Source organism: Cavia porcellus, unplaced genomic scaffold (genome assembly GCF_034190915.1).
Source record: "Cavia porcellus strain 051 isolate PalLab524CR breed Dunkin Hartley unplaced genomic scaffold, mCavPor4.1 scaffold_5, whole genome shotgun sequence".
NCBI lineage: Eukaryota > Metazoa > Chordata > Mammalia > Rodentia > Caviidae > Cavia > Cavia porcellus.
The window spans coordinates 74653328-74670894 of NW_026947488.1; the positions used below are offsets into that span (position 1 = coordinate 74653328).

At 36.8% G+C, this 17567-nt stretch overlaps 1 protein-coding gene across 1 annotated transcript in view; it reads right to left on the minus strand.

Annotated features, from left to right (window-relative positions):
• Ankub1 (ankyrin repeat and ubiquitin domain containing 1) overlaps window positions 1-9531 on the minus strand; it is a 34914-nt gene extending 25383 nt beyond the window's left edge. The window contains exons 1-2 of the mRNA XM_003476771.4: window positions 9240-9531; window positions 7795-7938 (exon numbers count right to left, since the gene is read on the minus strand). Of these exons, the coding sequence (XP_003476819.2) occupies window positions 7795-7938; window positions 9240-9332 (237 nt within the window). The 5' untranslated portion in view covers window positions 9333-9531. The remainder of the gene's footprint in view (window positions 1-7794; window positions 7939-9239) is intronic.
• Window positions 9532-17567: the final 8036 nt, after the last annotated feature.

Below are 17567 nucleotides of genomic sequence, written 5' to 3' on the forward strand. Positions count from 1 at the left end.
TTGTTCCTGCTTGTTTCCTTGTTTTTTTTTTTTTAATTTTTCCTTTCATAATCCCGCATTTCAAACCTTTCTTCCAGTTTAGATAATCTATCCTTAGTTTCTTTCAAGCAGATTTGCCATCTTTCCATAGAATTTTTAATTTCTGGGTGATATCTTTGAATCTGCTTCATGTATTCTATATATTTTTTTATATTCTTCATCAAATGGTTCTCTCCTTTGTTCAAGTTCCTCCTTTTTCCATCTGTGTCTGCTTGAGGGGTGCTTAGCATCTCTTTTATTAATCTTCTTATATCTTGCTTTACTTGGCCAAATATTCCACTTTTGAACTCATCTATGAGGTCCCTAAGATATCTCTTTATGTCCACTGGTGCTGTGTCTGATATTGCATGTTTGCTGTTCTCATTTGCCTTTGTATTTTCCTGTCCTGGGTCAGTGTTCTCAGAGTTGGACTTGGGGACTTTTAGTTGTTGCTTCTTTTTCCCATCTTTTTTGTTTCTTCCAGGAGGCCCCAGTTTATTTCTTTGTTGGTTACAATTCTTCTGAAGCACCACTGCAGTGTGCTAGTGAGTTGCAGACAGGGGCAGCATATGTTGGCCCCTCCCCTCCGGATCAGTCAGGCTGCTGAGGCCTGCACTGTATCACTATGCACTGCCTTCCCTCTGGATCAGTCAAACTTCTGAGGCTTCACTGTGTTAGTGTGGTTACTGTGGCTGCTGAGTAGGGAATTGATTTCAGATAACCTATTGCTTCTCAGCCAGGTCACATGGCCCAGGCCTAGCTCACTCCACCAATCTCGTTCAGGAAGAGAACAACTGACTGAGGTCAGTGCTGCCCTTTGTACTTGCCAGTCCTTCCCATTCCCAGAATGTCATCTATTGGAGCCCCCTTTCTGTGGAATGACTCCATTCCCGTCATTCACCACAGGTCGATGCAGGCTCCCTGCCAGGGCAGCTGTCTATTCGGCTTGCTGACCCCCACCTCAGTGTGACTGCGCCTCCAGTGAGTCGAAGTGGCGGGACCTTGGATGGCTCAGCAATTCGCCCGCTGCAGCGGGAACAGCTTTTCCAATAATAGCACTGGGAGTGTATGTTTTATTGGTTCTTCTCATCTTAGTTTCTTCTTGGGATGAGAGAATTCATCTCCCTCTGTTTGGGGCTCCACACTCTGTATTATGTTGAATTCTAAATTGACTACCTCAGGGAGCCTCTGTAGCCAGCTGTTATCTATCCACCATCTTTGCTCAACCTCCCAGGACCATACTTCGTCAAGCCAAGATTTATGTAATGCCCTTCCCTCTTTTCATTCAAACAAGACTTTGTAATCCACACAAATTTAAGCAAAATAAAGAAAACAAATATCTTGGGTTTATTCTACAGAATATATCTTTTTTACCATTTTTTAAAAAAGAAAACTTTGCAAAAATATTTGACTCACATCATGATATTTCTGAATTACACAAAGAAAAATCAAAAGACTAGTCTTCCTAGATTCTCAGAAGGTAGAATTAACTTGCACAAAGTGCTATAGTTGAACATAAAGAGAAAAGGTGCTACTTAAATGTGTACACATTTAATTATGAAATAAGGCAGGAACATAATTTGGAAAGCAGCATTTGGTTACCTGACATATATCAAATAGTATAGAAGTAGTACAATTCCAGTCTTTAGGAAAATGAAATATGAATTATGAAGTATTTTTGTCATTGTAAGACTACTTTTTACTATTATCATGGAATATATAGTGTGAGTAGTGTGGACTTTTGGAATAGGCCTGCTTTGTTTTCTAACCTGGACAGGAGCTAAGTTGCATAGAAACCAACATTCTCTTTCTTCAGATTAAAGTATGAATTATTTGCCTTCTTAAAAGTAGTACTGCAGGTCTCTAAATGTCTTTCTACTGGATAAAGCAAAATGGAGTCCAATAAGATTTCTATGGCACTTGAGAGTTTTTAATTAAATCCTATATGTTGTCCTGCCCTAAGGCTCATGATTGTATTCTGCCTTGGTTCTCCTGAATAAATTCTTTTACCTTTCATTCTGTTTGTGTCACTAGCATTTTCAGCTCAAAGTTATAACATGGTGGTGGATAATACCTTATTAGAAAAATTTATATGTCTTTTAGAAGCAAACCTATGAAATATGTTGCTCCTGGGAAAGAAATTAGAGGCCAGAGGTGGGGGACATTTTACTGTTCATCTTTTTTAACCTTTTGAAATAAGATCATAGCAATATACTACCTAGTTCAACATGAAGTTTTATTTTAAATAATAAAATTTTCTTGAGTTTAATTAAAGTACTCTACTCACACTCCTATCTATATTCATGAACAGTGATCCATCTATGACCATCTCCAACCAGTTCAAATGTTAGCATCCAATTTATACCAATACCAATAAGCAAGTAAACAATAACATACTTAAATGTTATTATTGACATAAGACAACTTTAGAAATTTTTAGAGGGTTTATTCTGTGCAATACCAAAAACATAATATGTAAATAAATTTACATAAAGCTTTTAAGAAGGAACATAGAATTTGGTGGTTTTCTGAGTAGCTTAGTTAGAAAATGAGAAAAAAAATCAGTTATTTTAATTTCATTTTTTGATCATTTAACCATTCTTCAAGAAAACAAAACAGTGAAAAATACTTATAGAATACTAAAACATATAAATGGGGTGTTTTTGCTTATGTAAACAGGCTCATGCAATGACTTTTGTGACTTGTCTTTATTACTTACTATTGGAAAACATTTCTTTTAAATATTCATTTAGGAATCAATAAAACATATAAGAGACATATTATAATGTTGACTATTATAAAGATTTTTTTAATGCTGAAATGAGAAAATAATTTCCCCATTTGAAATAGAATGTTCTTTGCAGCTGATGCATTCATTTGAAGTAAAGAAAAAGTACAGAATAATGTTTCTTAGATCAGCAGCTCTTAATCTCTTTGAGTCACTTGAAAAAAATAGTTGCAAGATTTTTGAGAGTATCTCTTGTAGAGGACATTAAAAATAGTAGAGTAAAGATCAACAGGAAAAATACAGCCTCTCTGAAATCTGGAATCGAGAGACCTGGAAAACAGCATTTTAGAAAAGAAAGGAAGAGATAACAATTGTAAATATCTAGCCACTTAATGTTAGTGCACCCAGTTTCATGAAACAAAAGTTCTGCAGTTAGTAAGACAGACAGACAGACAGACAGACACTAATACAATCACAGTGGGGATTTGAATGTCCCATTCACACAACTGGAGAGCTCAATCAGAAAAGAATCAACAAACATTAGAATTAAACCATATCAAATGAACTTAATAGTCCCCTACAGAGTGTTTTATGCAACAACAGAATACTAATTTTTATCAAAATCACATGGAACTCTTTCCAAAATAGATCATACCTTAGGCCATAAAGTATGCTTAAATAAATACAAAGGAAATGAAATATTCTACTACATACTATTGAATCATAGTGAAATGAAGCTAGAAATCAACAGCCAAAAGAGCCACAGAAATGAAATAAACATATGAAATTAAAATGATACATTGTTCAGTAACCAATTAGCCACAGAAGAAATCAGGAAAGAAAGAGAAAAGTTTCTAGAGTCAAATGACAATGAAAGCATAACGTATCAGAGAAAACTTAGAAAGAATGGTTGCAAATAAGGGTAAAGTTTCCAGAAAATAAGTAGGCATGTAATTTATATCTTTTACAATTTTGAAGTTCTTTTGCAGAGTTCTATTTTTTTTGAAGTTTTTAGTATACTTCCCATAAGTTTGGCAGGCTTATTTCAGCTCCTTTATCGCCAAACCTGGGGGCAAGCACTGCTTAGTTTTTCTGCCTTTTCTTTATCTGCGGTGAGCAAGGTATAAAGATGTCTGCTGCACTGAACTTTGAACTTCACATTATGCTTGCTCTTTATCTTGACAGACCTGGCATCCTTCCCTTTGGCTGTGAACAGGAGATGCTTGGTTTCCTCGATTTTTTGAGGCGTGGCAGTGAGGCTCTCAGAGGATGTGTATGTGTGCCCTGGTTCAGATTGCCCTGGATTCTCCTCTTTTGTAGAGTTCTTAAAGTGCATCCATGGATTTCAAGTTATACACCAATGATTAAGGACACTCTATAAATTGAAAAGGCTACCTTTGGGGAGAACATGGCGGACAAATAACAGCAGCCACGGAGGCTCTCTGAGATTACCAGTTTAGAAGCCAGGAGTGGTGCCGCGTGAGGAGTCCCACGCGAGGGGAGATTTACCCTGCCGACCCAGGAATGAACTAAGCTGAGAGAAACCAACTGGAAATGCAATCCTGATGCTATAACAGGAACAGATAAAATCTCAGTGTGGAAGCTGGATCCCGCGCCATTGGAAGCCGCGATTTGAATTTCCTGCTGCTGATGCTGCATCCCAATCCACACGGCAGGGAGAGAGGCGGGCCAAAGCTCTGAGAGCAGGAATTGGCCCAAACGGCATTGAGAGCGGGACTGGCTCGACCTGCAGTGAGTGAAATGGGGACCCTTTCATAGACTAGGAGGCTCCAACAGAGGACATTCTGGGAATGGGCAGACTAGCTGGAACATAGCCCTGCAGTGACTTTAGTCGCATATTCCCCTCTCAAGTGGGAGTGGTGGGGAGCGCTTGGCCTGGTGACGCCGTGGACTAAGATCCTGTAGGCTAGCCCAAATCAGGTCCCTGTGCCTGGCAGTGCACCCTAGCAGTGAAACATTCAGTAGGTTGACCTGGAGGGGTGGGCCCAGCAGAGGCTGCCCAGGTCTGTGTCTCCCTAGTACATTGCAGTGGGAGGGAGCACCTAGCCAGCAGATTCAAACAAACTGCAACAGACAAAGAGAAAAAAAAATACTGAGCCTCCTACATACGCTTGTATGGAAGGAACAAAAAGTATGGGAAAAGGGAGCAACAAGAAAGGCTCCTCAGTTCCCAATCCTGAGAACACTGATCCAGGAAAGGTAAAAGCAAAAGAGAATGAAGACAGAAAACATGCAATATCAGACACGACACCTATAGATATAAAACGGTATCTCTGGAGCCTCATAGACGAGTTTAAAAATGAAGTATTTAATGAAATAAAGCAAGAAATAAGTAGAATAGTTAGAGAAATGCTAAGCACCACCCAAGAAAAAGACAGATGGTGGAATGGAAGAACAGAAAAAAAGGGGAGAATTGTTTGATGGAGAAAATAGAGAAAACATAGAATACGTGAAGCAGGTTCACAGAGATTACCAGGAAACTAAAAACTCTATTGAAAGATGGCATAACAGCTTGAAAGAAACTAAGGATAGATTATCAGAACTGGAGGACAGATTTGTAAGGTGGGAGCATGAAATGAAAAACTTCATAAAAATAGCAAGAAAACAAACAGCAATAATACAAAGACAAGAAGATGATAAGAGGATCTATAACTTAAGAATTAAGAACATAAAAGAAGAAGTAGGGACACAAACAAATGGACTACAAAAGTGATTCACAGAAATAATCCAGGAGAATTTTCCTAATTTAGCAAAAGATAAAGATACTCAGATGTATGAAGCATTCAGGACCCCAGCCACCTACAACCCAAACAGAGCTACACCCAGGCATATAATAATCAAAATTCCAGAAATCCAATATAAGAATGGAATATTAAAAGCCATCAGAGACAAGAAACAGATCACTTACAAGGGAACACCCATCAGAATTACAGCAGACTTCTTGGCACAAACTATCAAATTACGAAGAGCGTGGGGGGAAATAATTCAAGCTTTGAAAGATAATAACCTCCAGCCAAGATTGATATATCCTGCACAACTGTCCCTAGAAGTTGATGGAAAAACAAGGTGCTTCCAGGATAAAGAGGAAATAAGGGAATTTGCAACCACCAATTCAACTCTACAGAGATTACTGCAGGATATTCTAAAAATGAAAAATACCAGTATTCCAGAAACAGTGGCAGAGCAGCCACAGTGAATGGAGCAGAAAGTGAAATGAAGAGGACAAACTGACAACTAGTGACAGAAAAAAAGCTCAACAGAAATGAGGCAGAGAAGGTTGGATGGTAGGAACAGCCATTTTGGAGAAAACAAGACATTGTAATAGGTAGTGCTGATTTAATATCCTCTTGTTTTGAAGTCCCATCAAGCTTTTGTTCTTCTGTCTCCATCAGTTTTAATGTGTTGTATCTTATTGGATTTTATTATATGTGATAATATAAACAAAAACTTTTATAGACAAGGAGATTATACAGAAACCATTGTTTATTTTCTGTTAGTTGATTCTAAATACCCTGTAATTCTGTCATTCTCTTGAATGGTTTTACATTGTCTTGATATGTTTGATGCTACAGTATACGAAGTTATACCCAAAGATTTTAAGGGAAGAGACACTATGGTAACTACTATTATGTCAAGATTATATTGTAGTGAAACACTATTTTGCTTAAATGGCTATGTTTTGATCTGCACTGTTTTGTTGTTATGCCCTCTTTTTTAAATCTCAATCTCCTTTATTATCTACTTTTTCATTTTTGTCCTTTTAATTAAGGGAAAAATAAATAAAATATAGCAGGATATATTATAGTAACCCACTTTGATTTCCTATTAACTTGATTTGAAACTCTGTATTGCTCTCACCATCTTGTTTTGACTGATTTTCCTCTGTTCTGTTATGCTAGATAGTACCAAGTTTGAAAGTCTAGGCAACAACTATGAAGACAATAAGATTCATTGTGATGCCCATTTTGGTTGACTATTATCTTCTTTTGAAGTCCTCTAATGTCTCCAATGTTTTGGTTTTATTGGTCTTATTCTTTACTGTTTTGTTCAATTTTATTATAACTGATGATATAGGCAATTCTTTTTAAGATAACAAGAGGCATTATGGTAACCATTGTTGATCACCTTGCATTTTGTTTTTACATTATGTATTATGTCCATCCTTTTGATTTGACTGACTCTGTCCTTGTATGTCACATTTTGGTTTTACTTTCTTAAAAAAAAATAATAAGAACTGTGGGAGTAATAAAACCCAAAATGTGTAATTGTCATTGTACAAAAAAAAAAAAGGAAAAAAAAGTTCTCTAAAAGATATAACTGCATATATATTTAAGTGTATAAGATAGATAACCATATTACTGAGTTTTGTTGGATTATTGAACAAAACTGTTTGCAGTGTCACTTTGAAAGTCCCCTCTACATGCTTTAATTTTGTAACTTCAACAACTATTTCTAAGATGACAACATGTAATTAACTAGTGATTTCCTACTGTTTATTTTTTTTGAAATTCTCTATAACTTGTACACTTTTTCTGTTTTTTTTCCTCCTTAAATAAAATTTAAAAAAAAAGAAAAGGCTACCTTTGTTGTATGTATACATAATTTACATGGCTACTTTCGCTAGATTTGGGGTACAGAAAGTTCCCCATCATTCTGATTGTTACTAAGAATTTCTTCTCCCTTATTATACTACAGCCTCATTCATTTTGGCTCCATAGGAGTGACCTAGTCCTCTTCTTAGAACTGGTCTTGGTCTTGTTGTAATATTGTTTGTGGTAGGCTCTGTGATGACAGGGTAGGGAATAGGGAAGAGAGAGGACAGAAGGAATGCAAAGGAGGAATCGTGTCCAGTCTACAGGTCTTACTTCCCCCCATAGCACAAAGCTTGAATAAGAGTGAGTTTTCCAAGGAAGAGAGAAGGCAGGAAAGTAAAACCCTAATTCATGAAATTATTTCAGTTGGGTTATGCACAACTTAATTCAAAGTGAGACAGACATCTTGGACAAATATTATTTTGACCATCATACCTTAACGAAGCATTTGAGAGTTGAACAAAAAGATATCCCAATATCAGCAAGACTCCAGCTGTTCCTCAGAGCAGCTCCAGCATACACTAACTCCAGATAGTGCCTGCCACGTATGTCCTCAGAGAGAGGAATGTGGAAATAATCCTGAAGAGTGAATAGGATATTATGAAAACAGTTCATCGCCACACTGCTGTACTAGAAATCAGTCTCTCCTCTCTTTTTCCTCTGATCATTATAATAATTTTGGAATAAAGAGGAAGGAAGAGGACTTAGTGCATTAACTTAGAATCTATAGACTTCCCAAAAGTTTAAAGACAGAATTTATTTAAGTGGAAAAATCTACATATTAACTTTTAGTAATTTTAAATGAAATTAAGATTTTCTTTTTAAGAAGCAAAGAGAAGTCACAGTAGTCAGTTGTTCCTTTGTCATCCACAAGAATCACAGATCATTTTAGGTCACGTTACTGATACTGTATGTACCTCAAAATATTATTTATAATGATCATTGCTTTGACAGTATGACAGTTATTAAGTGGACTGCTAAAACTCATTAATGTGTTAATAAAAAGCTCTATGACCCATGCTACTATGTATATCACAATTTTATTATTAGTTGAAAATTATATTTCCATATAACTATCTTTTTTATTATACATTTTTTATTTTGTGAATTTAAGGACATTTTGAGAAGTAGTTCATAGGCTTCTCTAAACTTCCAATAGGATACGTGACACATGAAAATTAAGATTCCTTGTGTTGGATCAAAATTGTAGCAATCTACAAAATGTCATGTAACTATGACTCAATATATGCTCCTCAGTAAACGGGAATGACAAACTCCAAGTTTAGTAACTTGTAGTTGGAAGGTAAATACTGTGCTTCATTTTTTATTTTATGGTGGATATGATTTTAAGAAATTGATAAGGGTAATGAATGCTCCCAAGTTGTTTTATATTCTGGGGCTATGATTCTAGGCAAGGCAACTTCTTTGAGTTACCACTTTCTCTGGAATAGCCTACAAGTTTGGTAAAGTGCTCTCTGCCTCCAGAACCCTTTGGTTCTTTATATTCATTTGCTTATCAAATAAGGTATCCACTGGACAACAGGCACACTCCACTTGCGTGGCCTAAAGTTAGAGTCACGTTTTTATCCTCTTATAAAAAATTGTAGTAATATTATATGGCCCATGAGCATCCTACAAATTCCTAAAAAGAAGCAAAATGTTTTACTCCTTAAGACTTCACTGGTTCAGTTTGGTTTCTGGTCTAACCCCTCCAATGTTTTTCTATTCTTATCAATCTATTGTATAAACAAATAGTCCTATTTTTCAAATCATGTTGGTTACCTGTGCATACATAGTATCTCTATTCTATGTACATTCTAAAGTACAGTGAGTAATGAGAGTTAATACACATTTCAGTGGTGCAAGAACAAAGTACATACCTTTATCTTCAGCTTGAGAGCTTCCACAGTTTCATTGGCTGAAACATCAAATGGTTCAAATGATCCTTCAAAAGCTATGAAAATCCTCATCATGTAATTACCTCATCAAAAACAAAACAGAACCAAAATAAAAAAAAAAAGAAAGAAAAAATCTCCTTTATGAAAGATCCTGCCAGGGAGCTGGAAAAAGTTCCCATATGCAATTAAGGACAAACAGCCAGAGGTTGCTGTCACTGTCTAACCTCAAAGGTGAGTTGGGGGATTCTGAAGACCCAGTTCCACACCGTCATAGTGTTGGGCAGCACAGGCAGCAGCTGTGTTGGAGGAAACGTTTCTCTGCTGAAGGCAACAGTCAACAGCCGTGCTGTTTGTATTACGGAAACTGCATACTTGACAATGGTTGAGGCAAGTGTGAGCAAGCCTCAAATGTGTGATATAAAAATGCTACACATAAATAACACTTTGGTGGTGTGAGCACCATCCCCTTACTCTTGAATTTATGTGTCCTCACATACAGCTGGTTGGAGAACCCTTAAAAATAGACCTTTGTTTGTGTGTACTGACATAGGGTGAAGCAAAGCAGAGTTGATTACATGGAATGATTTAAGCCTGAAAGTTTTCTGTAAATAGCTCTGAGCTGAAGTATTCTGGTTTCCATAACGACTTTGTGTACTTATTCTCTGGCAGTGTTTCTAATCCTTCCGTGGGATACAATACTCACATGTCCAGAGAGATGAATGTGTAGGCAAATAGCAAATATAGTTTTCTCTTCTCATCCCTGTGTAATGGAACCTGCTGAATAGCTAAACAGTAATACACATATATTATTTCTTTGGTGTTGTTAAGTAGTATTTCAAACCCACGTCAATATGAGAATAAAGATATTAAAGACTATCACTCAAGCTTATAGAGTAAGCACTTTAGTAGAAATCAAAATATTCTCTTTTGAAATCCTCAGAGGATACTGTCAGGTCTTGGAGTAGACTCCAACCCAGCCAAGAGAGATAAACTGAAGCGGATGTGTTGTTTACACCTGCAGGAGCACAGCAACAACAGTAATCCAGCAGTTTCCCCAAGCAGCCCAGCCTGCAAAGAGCTCAACCTACGAAACAAGACACATGCTGTGCCTGCCAGCAAACCTTGTATACAGCACTGCACTCTTCATCAGCTAGCCTTAGCCCTCCTACTCAGAGACTCACAATTTTGCATCCCTCTCAGCAATGCCTCCTTCCCCTATAAGCTTCTCTATAAAATGTGCTCTTACACCTTGCTCAGGCTCAATGGTCTTTTTGTCATTGGCTCAGCTAATGACAGGATCTGCAATAAATCCTCACACATTGCTTAAACTCTGCCTGTCTCAGTGGCCTCAACTGTGCCTTGGTTTACCCTAACAGATATTCTTGATTTAATGTACTTATGTTGGATTATCTTTTCATACGTGTAAATCTTGCTTTCTTTCTGAAATATGTCCTGACCTAGGACAGAACTGTCCTCTTGCCTTCCTTTTTATTCTTTAAAAACATTTTTAAAATTAGTGCTTGTTTGTTATGTGGGTTTTGTTTATTTTTATTTTTATCCTTAACAGCAATTAGCTGTTAATGTCATGTGAGATACGTAAGACATGTTCAGTAAATGATAACTGGTTGATTGATTCTCTTCTGATTCCCAGCCTGAGTTTCAACAGTAAAAATTTTGAGCAAATGTGAAGCAGACAGAAGGTAAAAGGAGTTCTTTATAGCGATTACTCTTCTTTGTCTCATATTTTCACATGCCTTGCAACATCATCATGACTTCTTATGCTGCCTCATTTTGATAGAAAGTGTAGTGATGCAGGATGTAGTTGATGTTTTGTTGCCTTGACAACACATTTTCTTACCTACCTTCTGCTGCTGTTGTAGCTGTCGACTGCTAAAGGCTCACACTCACAACCTATTTTCCAAAAAACTGGCCTCAGTTAATGAGAGCCACCTTGCCAGAAACTTTAGGGACCTTCTATCTGACTGTGTGCTAAATGACTGCCAAAGGTCCACCCTATTATCTTACGTTACAACAACTCAGCTGATTATCCTCTTACATTTGGCTACAGTTGGACTTTAGCTGCATCTTCTGCCAGCTCTTTTTCTTTCTTAAGCCTGATTACCTCTCTCCATTTCTAGTTGTTCCAAAACAGTATTGACATGTAACTGACATGGATCCAAACCTTTGTCTCAGGCTCTCCCACCGGATAGCTTCATCTTACATCTTTATCTTAAAGAAGCTTATTTTAAAGAAGCTTGTATGTTTTAACAAATGATAACTAACAGATTTGTAGCTTTCCAAACTGCATATTTATTTATTTATTTATTTATTTATTTATTTATGTGGCAGTGGGGATTGAACTCAGGTCTCACACCGAGCCCTTCATATTTATTTCTTTTCTTTTTCTTTTTCTTTTTTTTGTTTTCTTTCTTTCTTTCTCTCTCTCTCTCTCTCTCTCTCTCTCTCTCTCTCTCTCTCTCTCTCTTTTTCTTTCTTTCTTTCTTTTTGGTACTGGGGATCAAACTCATGACCTCATACATGCCAGGCAGTTGCTTGTGCTGCTGGGCTAAATCCCTTGTCCTCTGCAGGTTTATTGAGAAACTTGTGGGGTGTTTTGTTTTGTTTTGTTTTGGTGTGCAGGGATTAGACCCAGGGCTTCATGCATGCTAGGCAACTGCTCTACTGCTGAGCTATATCTTAAGCACTATACCTGCATTTTTGTACACTATTGTAGACTTCCCTTTTGAGCAACTGTTCCACTCAAAGAACTAAGCAATCAAATACTTTTTTTTTTGTTTTGTTTTGTCTTTTTGAGATAGGGTCTCACTTGCTATGCAGTTCAGACTGGTCTTGGGCTCACTTTGTGGCCTAAACTGGTCTCAAATTTGCAATGACCTCTTGAGTGCTGGAATTACGGGAGTGCACCGCCATGCCCGGCAAATCCTTTTATTGGTTTTTTTTTTAATCCTTCTTTTTTGGACTGAAGGAAAACATGATTTTGTGATTTGAACTGTAAGAGGGAAGTTAGAGATTGTGACTCAGTCAGCTTTCTCCCATGACTGAGAGGCAGCAAAAGCTAACCACCACCACCACCACCACAACAACAACAAAATAAAAGACAAGGAACAAAGAGACAACATCCCCTGGTTTCTACTGTTCTTGAATTTTTTGAGCTATTCTATCTCTACTTGATAAATTACTTTAATTTTGCTTAAGCATATGTTCTCAAAAAATTTTTGATGAGAGATAAAAGTTGGAAGAATAAGGAAAATTATCTTCAATATAGGAGATGTGATGATAAAGAAAATTATGGCAATGAAGTTCTTGTGACTATGAATAATGAAGTAATCTAAGTAGGTATTGTAAAGAAAATTTTAAGGAACTGATATAAAGAACAAAGAAAGAAAATACTATATTTGTAGGCCAGGTGAGGTAGTGCATGCCTGTAATTCCAGTATTCAACAGGCTGAGACAGGAAGATTGCTGTGGGTTTGAGGCTAGCCTGGGGTATATAGTGCATCCAACTCAGCCTGAACTACAAAATAAGGCCCTGTCACTACAAAGCAAAATAAAGAAACACAAGCATTCAAAGTCGGAAATTAGCAGTTAACTAAAAAAGAGAAAATACTACACTTATAAATAAGATATTAGGAATAAGCAAGACATGTGTATAAGCTTTATAAAAGGCGTAGAAAAATTTGGATGGTACAATCAGTGACTAATATTATTGCTGTCTAATCTCTCCTGGCTTTCAAAGATGGAAAATATTTATTCAAGTCTTATTTCTTTGCCTAAGTATGGCATTCTCCCCATTATTGCTTAATCCTTTAGTTTCCTCTAAAAGACTGAAATAATTACAAGCTCAAATTAATTTAAGGGTGGTGAAAGCACCTGTCTGGCAAGCAAGAGGTCATGAGTTTGGGTGGACTGTGGAGTTCTAAGCAAGCAGGGGGACGCCACCGGTTCCACAGGCCTGGCGGCCTGGCGTAAGTGTCCCATGCACTTTCCTCTGAGCCCAGCTAGTTTGAGACCCTCTCTCGGCCCTGGCCAGGGAACCTCTTGGCTTCCAGTTACAATGGAGCAGTACTGCAGGTCCAGGGAGCTGGCATCAGTCTCGCTTCTCCTGGCTGTGTTTGGCAGGCTATGGAATGCTAAGCAAGCAGGCAGGCACCATCGGTTCCAGAGGCTGGGCTTGAGCCAGCCTGCTCCACCCCCAGTGACCCTCTATCAATCAAGGGAGAACTGGGTGCCAGAGTCCCAGGAGCTGAGGGCATAGAAGATATTTTCAACAGATCCTGAGGAAGCCTTAGAATAATACTCAAAACACTTGAAACACAGAAATATAGGAAAATGACAAAACAAAAGACCAAATTAAAATCTCAAACCTCCAGCACATCCAAAGAAACCTTAGGTGCGATGTACATAGAAGAAAATATATGCCATACACCTCAAATATCAGACATAACAGCAACTGAAATAAACAAGCAACTTTGGGAAGCTTTAAAGGAATTCAAACTAGAAATAATCTCCCAGGTAAAAGAAGAAATGATAAAAGAAATGAAACAGATGCTGCATATATCTAAAGAAGACACAGTTTAAAAAATTGGAGGAACTAAACAAAAAGATAGAATCCCTGGATGAGCAATATAAGAAACAAACAGATTATATATAAAGCAGGTGCACAGACATATACAGGAAATAAAAAATTCCACTGAAAGCTGTAAAAACCACCTCAATGAAAGTGAAGATAGAATTTCAGACCTTGAAGACAAGATTGCAGCTAGTGAACAGGAAAGGAAAGATCTTTTAAAAATAACAAGGAATCAGGAAATAACAATTCAACAACTGCAAAATGATGCAAAGAAAAACAACATAAGATTGATAGGGATTAATGAAAAAGAAGGGGATGACATAAAAGACATCAAGAGGATATTTAGAGAAATAATAGCTGAAAATTTCCTAAGCATGAAATCAGAAACTGACATCAGGATTAGTGAAGCATATAGAACTCCAAATAGCCATAACCAAAATAAAAGTACACCCAGACATATAGTAATCACCATCCCAGAAATCCAAAATAAGAATAGAATGTTAAAAGCTGTCAGAGACAAAAGACAGGTCACTTATAAAGGAAAAGCTATCAGAATCACAGCAGACTTCTCAGCACAAACAATAAAGTCAAGAAGAGTGAAGTATTCCAGATGCTAAAGGAAAATGATTTCCAACCTAGACTGTAAAACTGTACCCTGCAAAACTTTCCTTCAAAATGGATGGAGATATAGGATACTTCTCTGACAAAGAACAACCAAAGAACTTCATGATCACCAAGCTGACCCTGCAAAGAATACTGAAAGACAGATTAGATACACTTAGGAAAAAACCACTAAGCAGAGCAGACAAACAGAATGGAAAGATAAAGATGAAACAGCAGAAAGATAACATGTCAACAATAAACCAACATATAACAGTTATAACCATTAATGTAAATTGTCTCAATGCACCAATTAAAAGAAACAGACTGGCAGAATAGATCAAGAAACAACATCCAACCATATGCAGTCTACAAGAAACCCATTTAACCCAAAAGGATACTCACAGACTGAAAGTCAAAGGTTGGAAAACAATACTACATGCAACAGACCCCCCCCCCCAAAAAAAAGCAAGGGTAGCTATTCTGTTCGCAGACATTTGAACTTTAAATCAACAATGATCAGAAGAGATACAGAAGGTCATTACATACTGGCTAGGGGAAAACTTCAAGAAAAAGAGATAACAATCTTAAATATATATGCACCAAATTCCAGAGCACCCAGTTGCATAAAGCAAGTATTAACAGAAATGAAAAACCAAGTTAGCAGTAACACAATTATAACAGGAGACCTTAATACACCATTGACACCAAGGGACAGATCAACCAGACAGAAAATCAGCAAAGAAATAACAGAACTGAATCACACATGTGAACAAATGGACTTGATAGACATATACAGAGTGTTTCATTCAACAACATCAGAATACACATTCTTCTCAGCAGTACATGACACATTCTCTAAAATAGATCATATATTAGCCCATAGAACATACTTAAACAAATGCAAAAGAGTTGAAATTATCCCATGCATGTTATCGGATCATAGCACCATGAAATTAGAAATTAACGATAAAAGATACTGCAAAAATCCCACAAACACATGGAAACTGAATAACACACTCTTGAGTAATCAGTGGGTCACACGGGAAATTAAAGAAGAAATTAAACAATACCTATAAGCAAAGGAAAATATAAATACAACTTACCAGAATCTGTGGGATGCAATGAAAGCTGTCCTCAGGGGAAAATTTATTGCACTGAGTTCCCACATCAGGAAAACAGAATGAATACAAAGAAATAACCTGATGCTACACCTCAAACATCTAGAAAAAGAAGAGCAAGTCAAGCCCAAAGCCCAATGAAAGGAGGAAATAATAAAAATTGGAGCAGAAATTAATGCAATAGAGCCTAAGCAAACAATCCAAAGAATCAATGAATCAAAGAGTTGGTTCTTTGAATGAATAAATAAAATTGATAAGCCCCTAGCCAACCTTATTTAAAAAAGAGAAGAAAAAGCTCAAATTCATACAATAAGGAATGAAAGAGGAGAAATCACTGCAGACTTTGTAGAACTGCAGAAGATCATCAACACCCAGTTTGAAAACCTCTGCTTTCATAGGTTTGATAACACAGAAAAAATAGACAGGTTCCTAGAAACACATGAAGTACCAAAGTTAGGTCAAGAAGATGTAAAACTACGGAATAACCCAATTTCTATTAATGAAATTGAAAATGTAATTAAATCCTTACCTACAAAGAAGAGCCCACGCCCAGATGGGTTCACTGCAGAATTCTACAGGAAATACAAAGAAGACCTAATGTTGACACTTCTCAAGCTCTTCAATGAAATTGAAAGGGAAGCAACCTTTCCTAAGTCATTCCCAGAAGCAAATATTACTCTAGTACCAAAAGCTGAGAAAGACCCAACTAAAAAAGAGAACTATACACCAATCTCCCTAATGAACACAGATGCAAAAATCCTCAATAAAATCTTGGCAAATAGGATGCAACAAATCATCAAGAAGATTATATACCATGACCGAGTGGGATTCATCCCAGGAATGCAGGGATGGTTCAACATACGTAAATCAATAAATGTAATCCACAATATCAATAAAGCCAAAAGTAAGAATCAAATGATCATTTCTACAGATGCAGATAAAGCTTTTGATAAGGTCCAACATGCATTCATGATAAGAACTTTATAGAAAATTGGAATAGATGGTCTTTACCTCAATATAATAAAGAGCATCTATGACAAACCAACAGCCAGTGTCATACTAAATGGCCAAAAATTGAAGGTCTTTATTTTAAAATTAGGCACAAGATAAGGATGTCCTTTGTCACCACTCCTATTTAATATAGTACTAGAAATACTAGCAGAGCAATTAGACAACAGAGAGAAATAAAGGGTAAAGATAGAAAAAGAGGAAATTAAATTATCATTGTTTGCAGATGACATGATACTTTACATAGAATACCCCCTAAACTCCATTGAAAGACTCTTAGATATAATAAATAAATTCAGTAATGTAGCTGGATGCAAAATCAGTACTCAAACATCAATAGTATTCCTCTACACTAACAACAAATTCACAGAGAGAGAAATAAGAAAAGCCACACCCTTCAAACTAGCAACCAAAAAAAAAAAAAAAGAAATACTTAGGAATTATCCTCATGAAAGAAGTGAAAGACCTATGCAGGGAAAATTATAATACACTGAAAAAAGAAATTGAAGAGGATCTCAGAAAATGGAAAGACATCCCTTGCTCATGGATATCAAGAATAAATATTGTGAAAATGGCCATTCTCCCAAGACTGTTATACAGATTCAATGCAATCCCAATAAAAATACCATCAGCATTCCTCATAGATCTTGAGAAATCACTCCTAAAATTCATCTGGAACAAGAGACCTGTAATATCAAAGACAGTTCTAAGCAGCAAAGGCAAGGCTGAAGTCATCACAATTCCTGACTTGAAGTTATACTGGTACTGGAGTAAAATCAATATGGTACTGGAATCAAAACAGAGCCGAAGATCAATGGAATAGATTAGAAGATACAACCACAACTACAAACACACTGGACCACCTTATCTTTGATAAAGGAGCCAAACAGTTTCACTGGAAGTAAGTACAACAGTCTCTTTAATAAGTGGTGTTGGACAAACTGGCTCTCCATATGCCAAAAACTAAAACTAGACCCATGCCTATCACCA